This window comes from Chinchilla lanigera, unplaced genomic scaffold, assembly GCF_000276665.1.
Source record: "Chinchilla lanigera isolate Chin_1 unplaced genomic scaffold, ChiLan1.0 scaffold00055, whole genome shotgun sequence".
Taxonomy (NCBI): Eukaryota; Metazoa; Chordata; class Mammalia; order Rodentia; family Chinchillidae; genus Chinchilla; species Chinchilla lanigera.
Window position 1 is genome coordinate 318,925 of NW_004955456.1, and position 21,425 is coordinate 340,349.

General features: G+C 52.2%; 1 protein-coding gene across 1 annotated transcript in view; it reads right to left on the reverse strand.

The window, feature by feature from the left end:
- Window positions 1–2,297: 2,297 nt before the first annotated feature.
- Window positions 2,298–21,425, reverse strand: part of Egfr (epidermal growth factor receptor) — a 135,210-nt gene continuing 116,082 nt past the window's right edge. The window contains exons 22-28 of the mRNA XM_005396877.2: window positions 21,333–21,408; window positions 18,036–18,182; window positions 14,677–14,774; window positions 13,402–13,569; window positions 13,000–13,047; window positions 12,086–12,188; window positions 2,298–11,443 (exon numbers count right to left, since the gene is read on the reverse strand). Of these exons, the coding sequence (XP_005396934.2) occupies window positions 11,082–11,443; window positions 12,086–12,188; window positions 13,000–13,047; window positions 13,402–13,569; window positions 14,677–14,774; window positions 18,036–18,182; window positions 21,333–21,408 (1,002 nt within the window). The 3' untranslated portion in view covers window positions 2,298–11,081. The remainder of the gene's footprint in view (window positions 11,444–12,085; window positions 12,189–12,999; window positions 13,048–13,401; window positions 13,570–14,676; window positions 14,775–18,035; window positions 18,183–21,332; window positions 21,409–21,425) is intronic.

The window sequence follows — 21,425 nt, forward strand, 5'->3', positions numbered from 1 at the left end:
TGCCAGCAAGCCTTTGTCAGCTAGGCTTCCTGGAGAAAGTGAAGCCTTGTAGGAAATAATAATGTGACCGCTCTTTATTCTCCCTAAACATCCTCTTGCTCCAACTCAGTTTGAAAACCCATTCCAGAACTCAAGGTTGCAGGTGCCTGCAGCCAATGTGTTTTGCAGCTTTGCTTCTTCTATTTTAAAATCTGATGTATGGAAACTTTGACCTGTAACAGCCAAGACGTGGAGGAGTATTTTACAATGAGTAAAACAAGATCAAAACAGAAATTCCATGTGACATGTGGGTCTCATTAAATAATGCGGCAGGACATATCCGTTTTATTAAAGTCCTCCAATTCTCCCTAGTTTCCTGCACCATAAAGAAGCCTCTTAGTTGTGACCTGAATGTGTCTCCTGAGTTCGTGTTGAAATCGTCAGCACCAGTGATGAGGTGACGGGGCCTCTGTGAAGTACTAAGTGAGGTCACGGGTGGGGACCCTGAACAGGGTAAGGGTCCCCATAAAGAGAGACAGTGGAACACCTGCACTCACTGCCCTGTCCCCCAACCTGAGCACAGAGAGGCCAGGAGCAGAAAGAGTGGGGCATAGAAGAGGCCACCCCAGAAGTGAGTCAGACCCACAGAAGCCACACTGACCACACCCTTTGTCGGGGCAAGCAAGGTGGCACCTACACTCTGAGTGCAGAGGGGCTTCGTGATCTATGCCTGGCTTCACATCCCTGACACCCCCAGAACAGGCCTACTCTGCTCAAGGTGCACAAGCTCTGGATTCAACCCCCAGCACCAGAAAACAAAGCAACACACACACACACACACACACACACACACACTCTACTCTAGTGTGGGGATGGGTCTATTGCATACGTATTTATCCAATCTATCTAATACTGTACAGACTTACATACAGTGAGGCTTGTGTCTAGATGTCCCCCCAAAGCCTCATGCAGTTTTAGGTGGGGCTTTTTGGAGGTAACTGAATCTAGAGTTTGTGACTGACTCATGGTTCGTTGCTACGATTAAGTGCGCTGGGATTAAGGGTGGGTGATTGCTGGATCAGCCCACTGATTGGACTGGGACCAACCTAACACCAGTAGACTGCATACAATATAAGAGGCAGAAAGAAGCTTGTCTTTATCTCTGTGCTTAGTGCTTTTGCTGACACAAACTCTTGCCCTCTGCCATGTGCCACTCTGCCTTGGAGCCAGCTGAGTTTGGGCTGAAACCTCCACAGACTCTGAGCTAAATAAACCTTCCCTCCTTTAACTTTGGGAGGTATGTTGACTCAGCAATGAGAAAGGTAACTAAGCCAGGCATGATTTAATAATCTCTTTTGATGAACATTAAAACTTTCCCTTTTTCTCCATTACAAATAGTCCTTCCTGTAGTATTTATACAATTCTACTAACTGTTCTCGTTTATCTCTTTGTATAGTTGCTTGAATGTTTTAGTAGACTTTATTTCTGTAAGTGTAATTGTCATATCAGAGGATAAACACAGCTTGCATGGTGAGAAACATCTATAATCCATGCAGTTTGGGAGGCTGAGGCGGGATGACAAATTCAAGCTCAGTCTGGGGAGTTTAGAGAGAACTTTTCTCAAAAGAAAGACAGGAAGATGAAAGAAAGAAAGAAAGAAAGAAAGAAAGAAAGAAAGAAAGAAAGAAAGAAAGTTTCAGGATGTAGCTCAGCTGAAGGCCCTGGGTTCAGTCCCCAGTACTGGAGAAAAAAGGGAGGGGGGATATACATACATGAAAATTTTAGTTGTCCTCCAAAATGTTCATAGCCATCGGTATTCTCATCAAAATGTGTGGCCAGGATTATCACTCTGTTTTGGGTGCATCCTCCTCGTTGTTACTGAGGTTGGCTACATATCCATAAGTGTAAAGTTCAAGTGTCTCCAGCCATTTGCATTTTTCCCATGAATCGTCCATTTATAGCCTGTCAAAGTTTCAGTGCTGCTTAAACTTTTATTATGGATTCACTAAAATTCTTCACCCTTTTGGACATTAATTATTGGTGTAATGCAAACATTTTCTCATATTATTTTAACTTTTCTACTGAGTTATTTTTTTCTTTAAAAACTGAAACAAAATGAAACAAAACAAAACTGGGTGGCCATGTTGTAGTTTTCTTTATGCCCCCGGAGTTGTGCTAGGCATTTGGGTCATCTTCCCATCCTAAGAATAATAATATTCACACATTCTATCTAATACTTTGTTTTCAATTTGTTTTTATGTTTAGATCTTTGGTCCATCTGGAGTTTGTTTTTGAATAAAGTATAAAACAGACTTCTCTTTCAATCGTATGAAAGCTTTCTCCAAAACCATTTATTGGATAGTCTTTCTCTCCCTCACCATCTGGAAATATTATTTTTGTCACACACTACATTCCCATGTACACATATCTTTTTCCAAATTTCTAAATTTTTCCATTCATTATTTCTGTGATTACATTGGCATTGCACAGCTTTAATTATTATAGTTTTAGGGTGTTTTTTATGCCATTGCTGTCACTACTCAATTGTTTTCCAAATGTTGCTGGCTACTGTGGTACATTTTCTGTTCTAGATTCCAAGTTTTAAAACCCGTTTCCCAAAATAGCCACTGAAATTTTCATTTGCATAACACTGAACTTATGCAATACCGAGGGAGAATTGGCATATTCATAATGTCCTCATATCCACGAATATAACATATCTTAAAGTCTTCTTTTATACTTCAACAAAGTTTTATAGTTTTTGTTTCCGTATTGTCCTTGCATATTTATTTCCACCAATTTCGTCATTCTCATGGCTATTTTAGATGGCATTCATTACCTTGTTTCATTCATGGCTGAGGGTAAGTAGGAAAGTTCTCTGTCCCATTTACATGTGCTCACCCTGCTGATATTCTTATGTATTGTAATTTTTCCTGGCCAGTTGGTTTGGGTTGGCAAGCTTTGTTCATAAGGGGCCAGGTAGGGAACATCTCAGTGTTCCAGACCCCAGGGTCTCTGCTCCATTGCTCCCCTCTGCTGGCAGTGCAAATGCAGTAGGCCAAGAGGTGCGGACTGAGGCTGTGTGCGACAAAACTTCAGCACCGGGCTGGCGGCTGCCTGAGTCCAGCCCTTGGGCGAGGGGTGTAGCTGCCCTGACTGTGTTCTAAGGTGAAAATGGATCCCATTTAAACAATGCACCTGTCCTCTGCTGCAGTAGAGCCAGTGTCCTCCGAAGGTTCCATTGCTGGCCCCTGGCTGGCGCTGCTGGGAGCAGGCTGAACCCTGGGGGCCCAGTGGCAGGTCCTGGGGTCTGGGCCGCTCTGCCTGGAGGGATGGTGGCCTCTTCTGTGTCTGCCTCCTGCCTGAGGTGAGTGGTTTTGCTCTGCCTCTAACTTCAGCAGTGACAAGCTGCTTTGCCCCAGAGGAAAGGGCCGGGCCACCATGGACTGCAGCCTCCAAAACTGTGAGGTGGAGAAGTTTCTCCCATGGAGGTGGATTTATGCTGGGTATTCGTGCTGACACACACACTGGTCTCCAGACAGGTTCAGAAATGTGTGGAACAATAGGGGTGATGACAGCAAACTTTCCCTTGTTCCTGCTTTGCCATCTCAGCCTTAAGTCTGCTGCTTCTTATTAGCCTTTGGGTGGATGCGTTTGTCTCATTAAGGCACTACCACCTGTTGCGGGTTTTGAAGAGATTTTAACGGGGATGCAGCTGCGTCTTATCACACACTGTGCACCTCTCTCAGTGTGAACACCTCCTTGGCCATGTCCCTCTGCTCTGAGCGTGTGAGGAGCCGTGTCCTAACTGCAGGTCCTTCGTCAGCCTTCCCCCAGGTCTCCGGAAAGATGAGTACAGCGGAGGGGGACTGGAGGGGAGAGCCCTGCCGGAGTGGGATGACGAGACGCGGGGCTCTCTTGCCCCCTCTGGAGGAGAAGGTGGGCTGGTTCTCCCTCCTCCAACCTCTACTTCCACCAGAGCAATAGCACTGGAGGTTCTGAGATTTTTTTTTTTCAGTACTGGGGACTGAAGCCAGGGCCTTTGCCCTGAGCTACATCCCCAGCCCTTTCTACTTATTTTTAAATTTTGAAACAGGATCTCACTGTGTCACTAAGTAACCTAGGCTGAGTTCGAACTTGTAAACCTCCTGCCTCAGCCTCCCGGAGTGCTGCCACTCCAGGCACGTACCGACACGCCATGCCACGTCACTGGTGTTTAAAACGGGATCACTGGCTTGAAGAAAGAAGGGCTGGTGCACTCAGGGCACCTGCTGGCCCTCAGCCTTGGGAGCGTGGGCCCCGTTTCTGCTAAGAAGACAGACCCTGTTAGCTGGGCCAGGGCCCTTTTGTTCCCAGCCAAGGGGCATGCTGGGTGGAAGAGCCCATCACCACCCCCCTCCCCTGAGATGGGCAGGGGGAAGATGGAGCCCTCCACTCAGGGCTGCCTCTGCTGCATGCTGGGAGGCAGGACCTGGGCGTCCTTGCCAGGCTGGGACCCTTGGGCCCCAGGAGGGCTGTGCTTTTGCTGTCCAGGCTGAGCCCCCTTCAGAACTGAGGCCTGTGGCCCAGCTGTCCTCGGAGTGCAGAGTTGGCAGGTGGCTTGGTGGGGCTGGCTTTCAGGTGTGGTCAAGTGTACTCGTTGGCTTCCCATAGTGCTCAGGGCCTGGCTTCCTGACAGCAGCCAGGAGAGCGGAGGACCTGGCAGGGCTGGGGCCCTGGTCTGCCAGGCTCCTGGGGTCTCCCAGACTCCCAGGCACTGGTGAGAGCAGAGGGTGGGCTGGAGCAGAACCGTGGTGCTCTCAGAGCTTTGGGGAGACCTGGAGGAACTGGGCTTGTTCCCAGGGAGGTGCCCAGTCCGACCTGAGGAAGGGCGTTCCGTTCTCTTTCTGAGGTGCCCCCTCCTTGGGAAACCTTTTCCCAGATAACTAGAAATACTCTTTGTTGTTGTTTTTGGGGTCCCGAGGATTCAGTGCAGGGTCTGCACACTGAGCTATGCCCTCAGTCTTTTGTTTAGAATTTTAATTTTACAGTTGATCTTAGCCAAAAGGCTGAGAAGCGATAGAATTTTAATTTTGAGACAGTGTCTTCCTAAGTTGCCCAGGCTGGGCTCAAACTGGTGATCTTCCTGCCTAAGCCTCCCAGAGTGCAGCTGTAATTACTCTTGCCCAGGAAGGGGCATGGAGAGGCCCCAGAGGGGCAGGGAGCCTGGCACCTGCATGGGGCCCGTTGAGCCATGGCTGGAAAGTGCCTGATTTCCGAAAGGACCCAGCGATACCACAGTTCTGGCCCATTGTTCCTCAGAAGGTGACCTGCTCCTGTGGTCAGGATGGTGACAGTGGGGGCTGTGTTTGGGTGTGGTAGGGACCAGGAGGGATGCAGGGGGTCCTTGGACAATCTGCTCAGTTTTGCTGTGACCCTAAAGCTCTGAAAGCGAAGCTTATTAATTAGTTCCAGTGGGGGATGCAGGTGTGGCTTTGTGGTAGAGCACTTGCCTAGTGTGTGTGTCTGAGGCCCTGGGTTTGACCCTCAGCACCGGGAAAATAAATAAATAAGACCTGGGCATGGTAGCTCATGCCTGTAATCCCAGTACCCTCTGAGGCCGAGGTAGGAAGAGCTCAACTTCAAACCCAGCTGAGGCAACTTAGTAGCTTAGCAAGGAGCTAAGGATGCAGCTCAGTGTGAGGCCCACAGGTCCATTCTCGAGGACCACAGTAAATAAGTAAGAAAAGTGTTATTAAGAGTGTCTGCAGTCAGATAAGAATAAGAATTAGAATCAACACTGTATTGTTAACAAAGAGTACAATATTATTGTAAGGTACCTAGGAATAGAGAACAATGAATAATATACATCTAATTTTTAATACTCAATATACAGTCAACATGTTCTGATCAACAGTATAAACCATATAAAAGAGAATCTTGCTTTCCATTTGTACAAATACCGCATTCATCATTGCAAAACTTTATAAGGTTAAAATGCACTACATCAAGAAGCTACGAAGCTATTGCTTGAATATTCCTACAGTACAGTTACTGCTGCCCGGTGTTAATCATTCACAAGGTCATCTCTAATAGCGGCCATCAGACCCATATGATCTCTTTATTTGCAAGAGATTATATTATACTGCAAGATTACTTTGTATTCAAATCAGGTCAGTAGAGGTTTTTTTTTAAAAAAATAAGTAAATGACTTTAAAAACATTTGTGTTTAAGTTTTCTCTTGTATTTTGTCTGCAGTGTGAGGAGTAGGGACCCCTAGTGACTCAGGCAAGACAAGCTTTGAGCTCAGAGGGCTTGCATGTGCATGTGGAAGAAAAACTCAGTTAGTGGCTTCTGTTTTTATCCCAGGTGTAGTTTATGCCCAAAGTATCAAAAATGTTTCTCAACACCAGAAGATTCTTGTTCTACGAAAGTCACACAACAATTTATCAATCTTTGAAGTCTGCCCTTCCTAACTGACAGATGGAGGTTTTCTTTCTGCCTGGGGAATAAAGGTTACCTGGCTGCTAGAGGAAAAGCAGCAATGTGGGTTGTCCTGGCAGCAGGAATACCCACTGGCTTTATCTCACTGCCGGTGCACCTTTAGTGGAAAGTGAGCCTAGGAAATGCCCATAGGTGTCTGTCTCGGGCTTCCTCCGCCTTCCATCTGTGGGGAGTCAGGTTTCCTGTTGTGCTTGGGCAGCTGTCTTGGGAGCTCTGTCCAGGTTCCTGATGCCCAGGGAGGGTGCAGACGTCTTTGTGGCAGACATCTTGGGTCTGGGAGTCACCCTCTCGGCAGGGACCCTGGCTGCCCGGACTGGTGGGTCTCAGCGTCGGCTGAGCACTACAGTGGCCTTGGGAGCTTTACTGAGCGCAGAGGCCTGGCTTCATCGCTGAGGGCTTTGCATGTAGTTGGTCTCAGGTACAGCTCCCGGGCGACTGAGGAGCGGCCAGCTCAGAGCCTGTTCTCCAGGCAGTCGGCTTGGGCTGGGTGTCAGGAGTGTGCCGAGCAGGGCATGCATGCCCTGCATTATTATGGCTCTCTGGATATGTCTAGTTCGTACTGCTCAAGGAATACAAACTTTACACATAAAAATAAAACAAAAGAATTTGCATTAAATCTGATTAGTATAGCTACACCAACAAAGTGCTCTATTATTGCTTTTCTTGTACTTACGAGGCTGTGTAGTCAAAGGATCAGAGGACAGCATGCGTTTGGATTCTTCTTCTTATAGCAACCCCTTTGCACTAACACTGTCCCAGACTGACAGCTGAACCTGCCTTGGACCAACGCTAAGCCAGGGTGCTACTTCCTCTTTGCTTCCTCTTTTTCCTCTTCCTCTTTCCTCTTTGCTACTTTTACAAATTCTTCTGTTCACATGGCAGTGACCTAGCATAGCTCTGCAATGAGGTTATACCTTTCCCTAAGAGAGGAGACCTCTGCTGCTTCAATTTAACCTTTGTAAGCAAAGATTTCAATTTCAAATTTTACTTCTATTGCAGCCTTTCTAAAGTAAACTGTTTCCCTTAGTAGAAAAATGAGTTTTCTAAAAATATACTTTACAAAGTTCAGTGCTACATAAAAAGGACAATAACCTGCAAAAAGTTACAAAAATAGATCTGCATTTAAAAATCCTGTCTGAATGTGTCTTTAACAGTACAAAGATGTTTGCCCAAGGACTAAGGCAGGCGTGGCTGGGAAAAGGGCAGGGATTTCTTCAGTTAGGGTTTTATAGCCCCACGCAGGGAACTATAACAGATCGCTGTTATAATAAACATGTATGCTTATCAGGAGAAAGAAATGCACAGGGGAGATGAAGTGGGGGCAGCTCCTTCAGCGGGGCGAGGGTGAGACCAGCTTTTACAACTCTCTTCTTAGAACATGCAGGGCCCCAGGCCTTCTCCAGGCTCAGATTTGGACATTTGCCATTTTCAGAGTGGATGGCTGGAGATGAGGAGCACAGGCTCTGGAAGGACAGCAGGGCCAGTCTCAGGCTATGGGCCTGCACAGCCTCCAGGAATCTCTGCGGACTTGGGCCCAGTGTGGACTTGGACTCCACAGACTCCTGTCGGAACTGGTTCTGGATGCATACTGGGCCTGTTCAGGATGAGACCCAGGCTGCTGACTGCGTTGCTCTGCAGGACTCTGACCCCACTTTCAGGCTCCTGGGTTCTTCTGTGCAGCAGACGGGGTGCTGGCCTCGCCCCACCCAGAGGTTAGCTCAGAGGACGTGGGTGGGGCCAGCAGCTGGGCCTCTCCTCCTCCTTGGCCCTGGACACTTGGAGCATGCCAGAATAATCCAGAGTGTTCTGTGAAGTCCTGGCCCAGGTTGAGCCTGAGAAAAACCCACCCAGAATCCTCTCAGCTGGGTGCAGGGCGCTCCCCAGGCAGCCTGGCCCAGAGCCGGTGCCCAGAGCTGGCTGCAGTTGGGATGGGGTGGGGGCGGAAAAACAAGAGCTTCCAGAAAGTCGGGGCGTTGGTCCCATCAGCTGGGTGCAGTTGACGCCTCCTGGGCTCTCACTTAGGAAGCAGAGGCAACCTGGCCCCAGCAGACTTTGAGTGTAAAAGATCCAGCTCTCTTTTAAACCACGAGATGCTAAGTACTTTTCTTGGGTATAATGATAGAGACTCCTTAGAGAGGATGTGAGCCAGTCCAGCATGAACGCTCGCTCCTGACTTTCCCAGACAGCAGACCTGAAGTGGGGATGTGAACTGACTTCTTCCGGGAACCGACGTAGGAACAGGTGACAGCTGACACTCTCGAGGGCAGTGGGCACTGGCTGTTTCCAAGTAAGGGTGGCAGGGCAGAGTCGGGGCTGCGACGGGCAGGCATGGGGGCTCTGGCCCCTGGAGGAGCCCTGGGCTCCGCAGCCTCACAGCCACACCTTGGAGACAGCACAGGGGAGAGCTGGGAAAACACGATCTCAAAATTAACGGCAATGGAGTTTTATGTGGGAAGACTGAAATAGAAAGGAGAGGAAAAGCAAGCTGGAACAGTCTTCACTACTTTATTATGTTGTAGGAGAGCATTTCAAAGTACAAAAATACTAGGGCTTCTCGGCCACAGCGGGGCTGGCTTGTGATTAACTCCCCTCCTCTGCGCTTCTTGAGAGTAGTGAGAGAAGAATTTGAGTCCTTCTGCTTCCCAGCGCTGTGCAGACTCTGACTAAGGTTTTCTCTACCTTCTGGAGTGGACTGATAAAGAAAGGGTTTTATGGACAGATGTGAAATCTCAGATTTGAGAATCGGTGTTCAGCCTCCTCACTAAGCACTTTTCAGGATGAGAGCTGAAATTAATTCCCACGGGGAGGTGGTCCTTAGGAAGCAGGGGCTCCGGACAATCTGCTTGCAACAGGGGCCAGGGTCCCTGCTGCTGGGATTGCACTCGCCACGTCCTGGGGCCCAGGGCCTGCTCCTCTCCGAGCCTCAGGTCTCCCCTGGCAGAACTCACCCTCCCTGCTGTGTCTCTCGGGGCCTGGCTGCTGCGCTGGTCTCGAGTCCGTCCTAGTGTTCTACGGTTAGTGGTTAGGGTTAGGGTTAGGACCCATTTCCTCTGTTACACTGTGAACTTCTCAAAATCAGGGATCTCTTCCTTGGAAAAGTGGAAGGGGTGGATGTTGACTGAGCGTGAAATACTGTTGACACTCAGGTCGCAAGGATGAGAGAGCCTGACTTGCGAGTCTGCCAATGATAGGGAAGTTGTGTTAGGAGGATTTCCCCTTCAAACATCTACAGACACGTGAGAACACTGCCATCCACTTCAGGTCTAACTTCCCAACAGCCTTGCGACCTCCCACCTCAGGCTGCCTGCCGGACACCAGCGCGCCCGCCGAGGCTGTCAGTTCTTGGCCCGTGGCCTTGGGCGTCGACACTCTCTCACCGAGGGCACAGAGGGGACCTGGAACTGTTGCCAAGGAGGAATGTGCACCCTTCCAGCAAAATATTTTAAGGGAAAATGAAAAGATTCCATGAGTTGTGAAGAGTGTAGGCAAAGTGAGCTTTCAGAGCACTGTTTTGTAATCTCATGAAACTCGCCCAAAGGACTTGAAAATTTTCATCTGAGACTAAATTTGGGTGTTGTGGTGCACACTTGTAATCTCAGTGCTCTGGGATGCTGAGGCAGGAGAACTTCGAGTTCCAGCCCAGCCTGGGCTCTTATCAAGACCCTGTCTCAAATTAAACAAAAAAACGGCCCTGGGGATGCAGCCCGGGGAGAGTGCTGGATTCAGTTCCTGGTACCGCCAAAAAAGAAAGAAATCTGACTCTTGTGTTCTTCCGTGAACGCTTGCAATTTCTTTGTCTTAATTGTAGACGACTGGTCTGAACACTGATGGTTTGCACATGGAATCTGAGCTATTGTTGGACGTACCTTCTGCTTCTGCCGAAGTCATGATGTCAAGACAGGGAAAGTACGTGAGTTTCAAAACCACAGCATGGAAAATAAGGCTAATACTCGCGATCAAAAAAAACTGGTGAACGGAGGGGGCATACCAGGGAGACATTTATACAAAAGTGAGTCTGAGGGAGAGCCCTGCCCCTCAGGGCCGCTTCTCCCACGAAGGAACTGAGTGGCTTATCCTATGTACCTGCCATGGTGTGAGTCGGCCCGGAGCAGGCCTGCGGAGGACATGCAGGGCTCCTGAGCACACTTGCCTTCCCAGACCATCTGGAGCGGAGCGGTGGAACACAGTGGTGGCCGGAAGACTGTGGCCCATGCCCCTTGTTGCTGCTGGGCCTGGGCTGACTTGGGTAGCAAGTGCACGGACTTCCTCCTTGGACGGCCCCATCCACTCAAACTCAGGCGCCGCGACCAGAATCCCGGATTCCCAATGGTAACACTCCTACGTATCTTTACTGTTTTTCTAATGTACCTCAACAAAAGGTAAACTTCCGCTCAAACTTTCTTGCCCATGCGTTTTGTGGAACTTCACAGTTTGGAGACTGGGGAATGTACCTGCAGCCGCCCCAGGACATCTGAGGCGGAGCACTTCCCGGCTGAGGGGGCCAAGGGCCGCTGCCCGTGAGCCACTCCTGGTCAGCATCTTCGCGGGGCAGGGTGTGGCTCGGGTGGGGCAGCGGCCGAGGCTTGGTCCTGGGCTGCGGAGGAGGCTGTGCTCCAATGTCACGCGCCGATGAACTCGCTGCTTGGGGGCGCTACCCGAAGGTATTCCGCGTTCTCAGCTGTGGGCCCCTTAAAAATGCCATTGGGCTTGGCTTCCTTGGGGAAGAAGTCCTGCTGGTAGTCGGGGTTGTCCAGGCTAATTTGGTGGTTGCCCTTCTGAGTCCAGGGGGCGGGGCCGTCAGAGGTGCTGTGGACACCGGCGGGCCGCGTGGTGTTGAGATACTCAGGGTTGCCCACGGCGTGGCTGTGGGGGTTTTGGTAGTGCGGGTCTTGGCCGGGAGCGGGGTGCAGGGGCTGATTGTGATAGATGGGGTTCTGCACAGAGCCCGCAGGCCTTTTGGGGCAGGACTGGTTTATGTATTCTGAAATTGAAAAGAGGACGGGGCAAGTCAGCTGCGGAGCATTACCCCGAGATGCCAGGGCACGGTTCTGGGGTCACGGTGGACCCATGAGCGTCTTCCACAAGGCACAGGAGCCTCGAGGACGACTGCAGAGTGCTCTGTGCACATCTGTGCTCTTTCTGAAGCCAGCAGCACTTGTACCCTTGTACACTTCAAGTTCTCAGAGGACAGCTTGCCTCTGTGCGTCACACACGTGTGTGCAGAAGCACATGTGCACAGTTTGGAAGTGTCTGGAGCTAAAGTTTAGATTAGGAAGACAGACATTTCACAGGCCAAGCACAGAGCCAGGTGGAGGACATGAATGTCTGTCACATGTGCACACCGCCAATCCCCCCCCAAACACATTCACACATGGTGTATGTGCAGGAACATGCATACATATGTGTTTGTCTTTGTTGTTTGCCAAACTCCAGAAAACCTGTGGATCCATTTCTAGAACAAACCCACAGCAAACAACCCTGCAGCCGGAGTCCTCACCCAGGCCTGTGTGCTGCACTTTTCGGATTTAGCCCCTTCTCCCCCACCGGGCCTGGAGTCTGCCCAGTCCCACCACGGCCCAGGGAAGCAGGCTGAGGCGTGAGGGTTTCCCAGGCCAGCACTCACCGGGCGCGGGGAGGAAGGCGTCATCCAGGCTGTCCTCAGCCAGGGCACCGGTCGGGTCTGAGCTGTAGCGCTGCAGGAAGCCGTCGCCCCTGACAGGGCAGCTCTGTGGGGGGCGGAGGGGGGCAGGCAAGGTGACTCTGGTGCCGTCCCTCACCTCACTGGGGACTGCAACTGCTGGAGACGCAGGCTGGGGCTGGGTGGGCCTGGGGGTGGGGGCTGCCACACGTGGTGCCGGGTCACCGGTGCACACAGGGTCTGCAGGAGCCCCTGGCGCTGGAGGTGCCCTGCTGCGGAAGTGCCCAGACAGCCACGCACACTTCACACAAATGAGGGCCCAGTGTGCACCCTGCCTCATCTTGGTCAGTTAACTCTAAATGTACGAGTCACGTGCGCGTCAACCGTTCCATGCCCAGCATCACCAGAACTACTGCTACCGGCTCCTCCACACCCTGGTTCAGTGGGCTGGTTGGTGGCCTGAGGATCTACACTGCTCTTTTTCTGTGGTACTGGGGTCAAACCCAGGGCCTGGCAGTGAGCTATACTCTCAGCCCTTTTGTGTTTTTTTATTTTGAGAAAGGGCCTCATTAAGTTGCTCAAGCTTGGCTTGAACTTGTGATCCTCCTGCCTCAGCTTCCCAGGGTGCCGGGACTTACAGGTGTGCACCACCATGCCTGGCTGAGAATCTACATTTCTAACAAACTGGCCAGTGACGTGGACACTGTTCTGTGGCCCAGGAGCCGCACTGTGAAAGGCAGCATGACTGTAGGGCACAGGGGAAGGAAACCACGCCGGAGGGAAAGGAAGCAGGAACAAGAGTCAGGGGTGTTTGGGTTGGGAGGTGTTTCCACGCATAACAGGGCTGCACGGGGTACGGAGCTGCTGCGTAGCCCTGCTTTGTGAAGCGTGTTACCTACCCCGTTCCGAGGTACACAAGCCCCAGTGGAATTGTTGCTGTTCGCACTCTGAAAGAGAAGCAGAGACGCTGTGAGGGGCACTGGGGACCCCGCGCCTCCCAGACACGGCGGAAGGGGCTCAGGGGCGGGAGGACTTGAAGGTGCCCGATTCTCCCTCACTTCGCAGGAAGGCGGCTTGGCTGATCTCACAGGGCTCCTGAGCAGATCAGGGTTACAACCAGAAGGTGTGGTGCACAGGGTAACCAGTGTCTGCACTTGACTGATTTCAATTTGGCTTTACCATTCGGTTAGAATTTACTTCTTTGTCACTGTGAGAGTTTCACTAGATCTCGGTTGCCGTCTTCCCACACCTCCATGTGTTTGAAACGGGGGAGCGGGGGAGAGGGAGGAAGGAGTTTGTACCAGGGAGCTCAGGAGGGGGGTCCGGGAGGTGGAGGGGCTGCTGAAGAAGCCCTGCTGCGGAATGAGGTACTCGTCCGCGTCCACGACGTCCTCCATGTCCTCCTCGTCCATCAGGGCACGGTAGAAATTGGAGTCTGTAGGGCTGGGCAAATGCATCCTCTCATCCCCCTGGTGGGAGAGGTGACAGTCAGCCAGGGTCCTAGTCACTCCCCACTTCTGGCCGCAGCAGCAGGGCTCCGTCCTCAGTGGGGCCTGGACATTAGCTGATTCAGTTTTGTGTGGCACTAAGGACTGAATCCAGGGCCTTTCTACTGAGCTAGCACGTTTTAGAATTTTTTATATTGACAGAGGATCTCACTAAGTTGCTAACTTCCTCAGGCTGGGCTCAGACTTGTGATCATCCTCCAGCCTCAGCCTCAAAGCATGCTGGGATTGCGGGCATGTGTCATCACATGTGGCTTGTCTTTATTGTATTGTATTATATTTTAATTTTTTGTTTTTTTGAGACAGGGTCTCACTATGTAATACAGGCTGGCCTTGAACTTGCTTATGTAGCCCAGGATAACCTCAAACTCATGGAAATCCTCCTGCCTCAGCCTCCCGAGTGTTGGGATTGTGAGCATGCACACCAGGCTTGGTTTGCCAGTGTGGCTGTCACACAATCCCTGTGGTTTTCTGCAGTATACAGCTGCTTTCCCCACTGCATGTGGGACCTTGGGGTAGAATATTAAAAATCCCTGCACGTCTGAAAGTCGCCATGGAGGGAGAAGGGCAAGGGGCTGCACTGTTCCCTGGGCACGTACTGTGCTGCTGGGTGCTGCACAGTGTATTTTATTGCTGTACTACTTTACCTAATCTTGAAAACTAAGACAACCCTGTGAGTGTGGTTCTGCTGCACCCTGCTAAGTGAGGGGCTGGTCGGCATGTTGCCTAAGGAGCACAGGGCCCAGGAGCTCAGCTTGCTTCTCCCTGGGCCAGGTGAGGGCTTAGTGAGCAGAACTGGGGACCCACGGAAGGGAGCTGTGTCTGGGAAGGACAGCTCAGCAGGGTGGGCTGGGCAGGACCACCACGGTTCACAGCCCGGCTGTCCCTTGACTGAGATTCACCGTGACCCTTGGCAGGGCTACCAAGCCCAGCACTCTCCCCTGAGCAATGGAGCCAAGCACCACCATGGGATTTGACAATGTGACCGAGGACATGGGCTAAGGATGGGCCACAGCGACTGGCACTCATCAGAGGGGCCTCTGCCAGGGGCACTCAAGCTCTTCCCAGCACCTGGATGACAAGGTAGCGCTGCGGGTCTCGGGCCATTTTGGAGAACTCGACAATCAGCTCGCGGAACCTTGGGCGGCTGTCCGCATCTATCATCCAGCCTGAGGATGGAACAAGAAAGGCAGCAATTAGAACCTGGGAGAAGCAACAGACTTGGTGCCTGCTACGGTTTACATCCACACGTCCTCCAAGAGCCTCATGTGGTCATAGGTGATGGGACTGTGGGGCGAGGAAAGAGGGCCTTGCCAGAAGCGGGGTCCTGGAGGAGTGGCCTGGAAGGTTCATGTCCCTCCCCAGAAGTTTCCTTCTGTCCTGACTCCTGCCACCATGCTACGAGCACACCTCCTCTGCCGCGCCGCCATGCTGCCACGCTGCCATGCTGCCCTGCCTTGGAGCCAGCGACCATAGGTTGACCCCTGAGCCCAGGTAAACCTCTTCTCTTTAAGCTGTGGGTGTTGTGTACTTTGTCCCAGCAACAAAAAAGTAACTAAGAAGATTGCTTAGAGGAAGTATTTATGTCACAAAAGTTCCAGAACAGCCAAAGCAATCCTGAGGACAGCAAGTGAGCAAGTAACAAATAAACAAAGAAAACACAAGCTGCAGGGTCACCACACGAGACTTCACAACACACTACAAAGTCAGGGTTGTTAAAACAGCACAGCAGGTATAAAAGCAAACACAGACCAGACAGCCAGGACTGAGAGCCTGACTGCTGGTCAATGCTCACACAACTGCTGATTTTTGACAAAGGCACCAAGAACACACAGTGGAGAGAAGACAGTCTCTTCCATAATTAGTGTGGGCAAAGTTAGATATGCATTCACAGAAGACAGCAATCACATCCTTGTGCCACACACAAAATCAACTCAAATTGGATTAAAAACCTAAAACGCAGGTGTGCAAAAACTGAAATTACTTCCAGAAACCATACAGCAAGCTTTTCACGACACTGGTATAGGCAACAGTTTTTAAAATATGACCTCAAAATCACAGGAAACAAAAGTAAAAATATATTATCCCAGTACTCTAGCAGGCTGAAGCAGAACTGCAAGTCTGAGCCCAGCCTGGGAAATTTAAGAACTTGGTAAGATCTTGTCTCAAAATAAAAAATAAAATGTACTGGAGGTGTAACTCGGTGTGAAGGCCCTTGGTTCAATCCCTAGTATTGGGAAAAAAGTAAGAATATATGAATAAGAAGACATCAAACTAAAAGAAAAAGAACAACAGCGACAGAAAAACAGGAATTGACAAGAGTCACAGACAACCCATGAAGGAAAACCTTTGCAAATAGTAATCCAGCACAGGATTCATCCTGAAAGCTAAACACACATTAAAAACCCCCCTAAACTAAACAATCAATTAAAAAATGGGCAAAGAGCCAAACGTTTGGAAGAAGACATATAAATGACAAACAAATATATGAAAAATGCTCAGTTTCATTAATCACTGGAGAAATACAAATCACCTCTCATCTCAAAGACAGGAAACGACAAGTGCTGGTCGGGCTGTGGAGAAGAGGAGGGTTTCAACACCATGGGTGGGACTGTAAATGAGAACAGCCGTACGGAAACCAGAGTGGAGAGTCCTCAAAAACTAAAGCTAGAAGCACAGTGTGACCCAGCGATTCCACAACTGTGTCACACCTGGAGGATAGACAATCTCACACCAAGGAGATGCCTGCATCTCCATGTTTCCTATAGCCAAAGCGCAGAGCAACTCAGATGCCCTCGCTGGGTGAGTGGATGAAGAAAGTGTGGCGTATTTCGCAGTGGAGTGCTATTCAGGCAGGAAAAGAGTGCAGTCCTGCCGTTTGTAGCCATGCGTGGAGTTGGAGGTCATTATGCTGAGCGGGAGAAGCCACACACAGAGAGACAGGAAGCAGTTTCTCGCTGTTCATGGAAACCAGCGAGTCAGCCTTGTGGAAATTCGGACTGAGCAGTGGCCCAAGGATAGGAGGGAGGCTGAGGGACAGGATTCTGAGACCTCCAGGACAGGGAAGGTGGAGCCGGGAGGAAGCTTGGGCGAGGAAGGGTGGATGGGGAACCCTGCGCGACGTGTGCACGTCAGGAAACATCCGCGTGAATCCTGCAAGTTTGTGCGATTAGTAGGTGGTAATAACAATAGAAAAGGAAGAAGGAAGCTGTTATCCGTGTGCAAAGGAAGCATTTCCGGTGCAGTGCTGCTGGACAAGTCAACAGCGGGGAGGCCGACCTTCGCGGCAGCCTTCAGCTCCGGCCTGCACGGCCCGCTGCCACAGAGCACGGGGCGGCGATGTGTGGATCGGAGCACCCAGACACCCCCGGTTAGCTTCCTGCTCCTGCTCTTCCCAGGGCCCCTTGTGACGAGCGGAGTCGCGCACGCAGCTGCATTGTGACCACTGTGGCCCTAGGCCGCCTTCAGGCTCGGTGCCCCATCCTCACTTACAGTCCCCCTCGGGGGCCACAGGCAGATCCGACCCCCGGAACAGCACGGCACTGGCAGCGCGAGTCTGGCCCTGTCGGGGCGCCATCTCTGCACCCCACACCCAGGCAGCACCACTCGAGGCCAGGCCCGCTGCCCCGGCCTCCATTTATCATCTGCTCTGCAGAGCCGAGTCGAGCTCAGGGCTGCAAGCGCCAGTGCCTCTCGCACCCTCAGGGCACCGGGCCCCACGAGGACCCACGTCCCAGCTCCGCCAGCTGGGGAGGCTGTCCCTAGGCTTCCCTGGCCTCTCCAGAGACCCCATCCCTCCACCAGAGGGCGTCGAGCTGTTCTCAGCCGGGCATTGTGTGACCCGAGCCAGAGCGTGCGACCTCTGCAACCCAGCGGCTCAGTCTACACCACGGCAGAACTGGGTCAGCACAGCGTGCTGTTCAGGAGGGCACGCTCGTTCACAGGCACGCGGCTCTGTCGTGCCCATCTCCTGCCCTGCAGTGGGGGTCTGGTGGAGCAACAGCACCAGTCACTGGCTTCCTCCCATCAGGAAAATGTTTACATCTGCCCCACAGGTGGCCTTGCAGAAATCCACCGTCCAATTTCACCGAAGCAGGACAGTTGGTTTCACCAGCCGCACCGTGACAGGGGGCAGGGATTCCCAACATTCTGTCCCGCCGGTCACCTCTCTGCAGCTCACCTACCAATTCACAGAATAGAGCACTTGGGTGCAAGGGCTTACAGAAGACTGAGTTTTACTTATTTGCTTGTGAACACGAGTGAATGTGGGCCCCACAGCTGAGGGAGGCTGGCAGGCACTTTTTGAGGAATGCGTGCCGGGTGTCCACAGCTGTGCCTGCCCGGGTGCCTGCCCCAAATGGTTCAAGGCCTTTGCTACTGGGGACAGAGGGTCAAGAGCAGAGGGCCCTTCCTGCCGGGCCCACACTCACACTTGACCATGATCATGTAGACGTCGATGGTGCAGATGGGCGGCTGTGGCAGGCGCTCTCCTTTCTCCAGGATGGACGAGATCTCGCTGGCGGGGATCCCGTCGTATGGCTTGGACCCGAAGGTCATCAGCTCCCACACGGTGACTCCTGGAGGAGGAAGCAGGCGGAGAGAGCCGTCACCTAGTGCCACAGTGACAATCCCAGCACTGACAAACCCATCACAGTGGCTCTCCAGAGTTTACAGATCTGTTTCTACAGCTCTGGGCAACCTGCTTGACATCTGGAAGCCTCCGTTTATCCACGGAATGAGTGGGAAATAACAGCACCTGTCTGAAATGATGACTGAGGGCCCGGTGAGATAACACAACTGAAAGGCGTAGCAAATGCTGGCAGCTTGTAGCTCACCCGCAAATGGTAAACATCGGTGATAAGAGCACAGACAACGAGCAGGGACTCAGGCGGCACAAGCCCAGTTAATACCACCGCGGTGGGGAGTCACCCCCACTGCTCAAGTGCTCGTGTTCACGGGGCCATGGGGATGGGGATTCCCAACAAGGCTGCATGCGCGAAGCTCAACATAAGGAAATGAGAAGCTTATGCTCCTTACGAGAAACACAAAAGCCCCTGTTTTTTGTTTCAAAGTCAGTCGACTGCCAACTTGCTTAACCAGGTTGAAGCGGTGGATGCCGGGCAGAGATGTTTGATGCCGGAGATGCCGGATGAGCTGGTTCTGCCAGCCCTCATCTCTGAGCCCCTCTAACAAAAGCCTCTCTTCTGAGTGTGGAGTCCAACTGTCCCTGGCTCCTGCTATCCTCACGGGCAGTGCAGTGTCCTGCAGTGCTGCTGGAGGCTGCTCCGGAGGGATTGAGTCCTGAGCACACCCCTGGGACCACGGGCCCAGGACCCTGCCAGAGCACTCCAGTTTCCAGTGGTCGAGTGACTAGTGTCCTTAGACTTGACCTTTAGACACATTACAGTTTGCACAATAACAACTCAAAAACCCACATCTGAAATGCTCCAAAGTGATGCTCCAAAAGGCTTGGATTTTGGAAAAGTCTATGCAAATATTCCAAAATGTGAAAGCTCCCAAAATGTTAAAAACTCCCAAAATGTGAATACTTGTGGTCTTCCCCAAGCATTTTGGTGCACGATGCTCTCTCATTGTACCGCAGACCTGCTCAGACGCTGTGAGGCCAGTCTATGCTTGGACTGATGTGTGGAGTTTAAGTCAAAGAGGGGAGGAAGGCAGGGTCCCGGGGCCAGAAAACAGCCCCTGTGTCTCTCCCCTCTACACTCTGTGGACTTGGTGAAAGAAAGGGTGTTTCCAGATCACTGAGGTCGGTTAACACCGCCTGGCCAGGTTTCTAAGTGTGCACGTGAGCTCCAGACATGGAGAGCAGGGCGACATGCGTGTGGGAGCTGGGAATGAAGATGCTCCATGCAGTGTGAATTCTGTCTTCAACTCCTTAGTGAAGCACTGTGTCATAATGTATTATAATTTTTTTGGCAGTTCAGGGGCTGAATCCAGGGCCCTTATACTAAGCCACATCCCCAGCCTTTAAAAAATTTTCCATGTTTTGATGCAGGCTTTTCTTAAGTTGCCAAGTTGCTCAGGGTAGGCAGGAACTTGTGATCCTCCTGCCTCAGCCTCACCGAGTGCACCACCATGCCAGGTGATAATCGCTATTTTGCCGTCACTGGTGAGTTTAGATGGACAGCATACTCTAACTCAGGCTCACGGTCTAGTATCTGCTGTGGACTGCCGGGGACTGCCCAGGACGATAATCACCGACAGCACAGCTCCAACAGGATTACAGACACATGGCCACTCTAGTGTTGCCGACCGGGGATACCGGTTGTGACCCCTGCAAGGCATCCTGTCACCGAGCTCAGGAGTTTCCACTCCCTGGGAGTGTGGGCTGTGAGCTGGCGGCGATGGCAGGGCCTGGACGGGGGCGTGGGGGCGTGTGGTGTTACAGAGGCAGGGGAGCGTCGCTCCTGCACGTGCATAGGAGTTCGGATTTTACGGGGAACACAGGCAGAAGCAAAGAGCAGTGGGAAGCAGAGCAGCCAGAGCCTGGTGGAGCCGTGGAGAGCAGAAGGGGCCCGGGGGGAGGGGAGGCCAGCAGGCCAGCCTCACACGGGCGAGAGCAACGGCTCGGGGTGGGGGGCAGGCACGCTGACCAAGTGCGACGGCAGGTGGCGAGGCCAGGGACGGCTGTGGCTCAGCTCACAGGTGAGGGCCGCAGCTCCTCCTCCTCAGAGACGCGGGCCCTGCTCGGGCACAGAGGGCTCGTGTCTCCTGGCCTCCTCGGACGAGAAACTCAGAATACAAGTGACTCAAAGAGCAGAGTGGAAGGTGGGCGAGGGGGCGGGGGCGGGCAGAGGCGCTGGCGTGTGGCGTGTGCTTGGTTCTCCCCTGTGACAAGACTCACGCATCAGAAGAGGCACTAAAAACCTTCTCCGGTGAAAAGAGCCTCACGGAATTAAAGGTCTAGTTTTGGAAATTAGAAAGTTAAGAAATACGGAAATGCGCAAAGGAAAGCAGGTTTAAAAATGCTTCAGGGACATTCTGCGTAAGGGCCCTTGTGCTCCTGACCCCGTCCTGTGCACGTCGCCCAGCGCTGCTCGCCCCAGGGCCGCTTCTGGGCTGAGCCTCCTCGCTGCTGCGGCTGCACAGGGCTGCGGAGAGAGGGGAGCTTTCTGCGGTGGCTGCGCGGAATCGGAGGACCCAGTGTGGGCACACGTGACAGTGACCGGCCGTGACCACGTCCCGGGGCGAGGCTGCACAGACCCCATCCTAGGGCAGGCCGGGCAGGGTGCCACGAGGACGTGGGTTCTGCGGGGACGGAGCAGTCCTTTCTGTCCCTCGCTTTCTCCCACGCTGCTCTGACACCCAGAGACCCCAACCACTTCCTGAGACAAGGCCAGCGCTGGGCAGCCCTGCTTCTGCTGCGTGCGGATGCCTCGCCTCAGAGACCCTCGATCAGCCTCTTCTCGGCTCCCACTCCAGACTTCTGGCTCGCTGGGAGCCACTAGGCAGGGCCTGGGACCCGGCCCGGAGCCTCCACCCCTCCGCCCCTCCTAGTGCTCTCCCTGGCTCCAGACACTCAGGGTGGGGGTCAGACTCCTTTGTTGGGTTTTCAGTGTCACAGACAGACAGCAGCTATCCCATTACTCTTAGTCACTGTCTTGAAAGAAAATGCTTGTGTGTCAGAGCATATAATATCAATTAACAAACAATGAAAGCCAGCCTCGCTGCAGTACAAATTCATTAGCGTCAGGACTTTGACTCACCGTAGCTCCAGACATCGCTCTGGTGGGTATAAATCCGGTGTAAAATTGATTCCAAAGCCATCCACTTGATGGGCACCTGGGGTGACAGGAGAT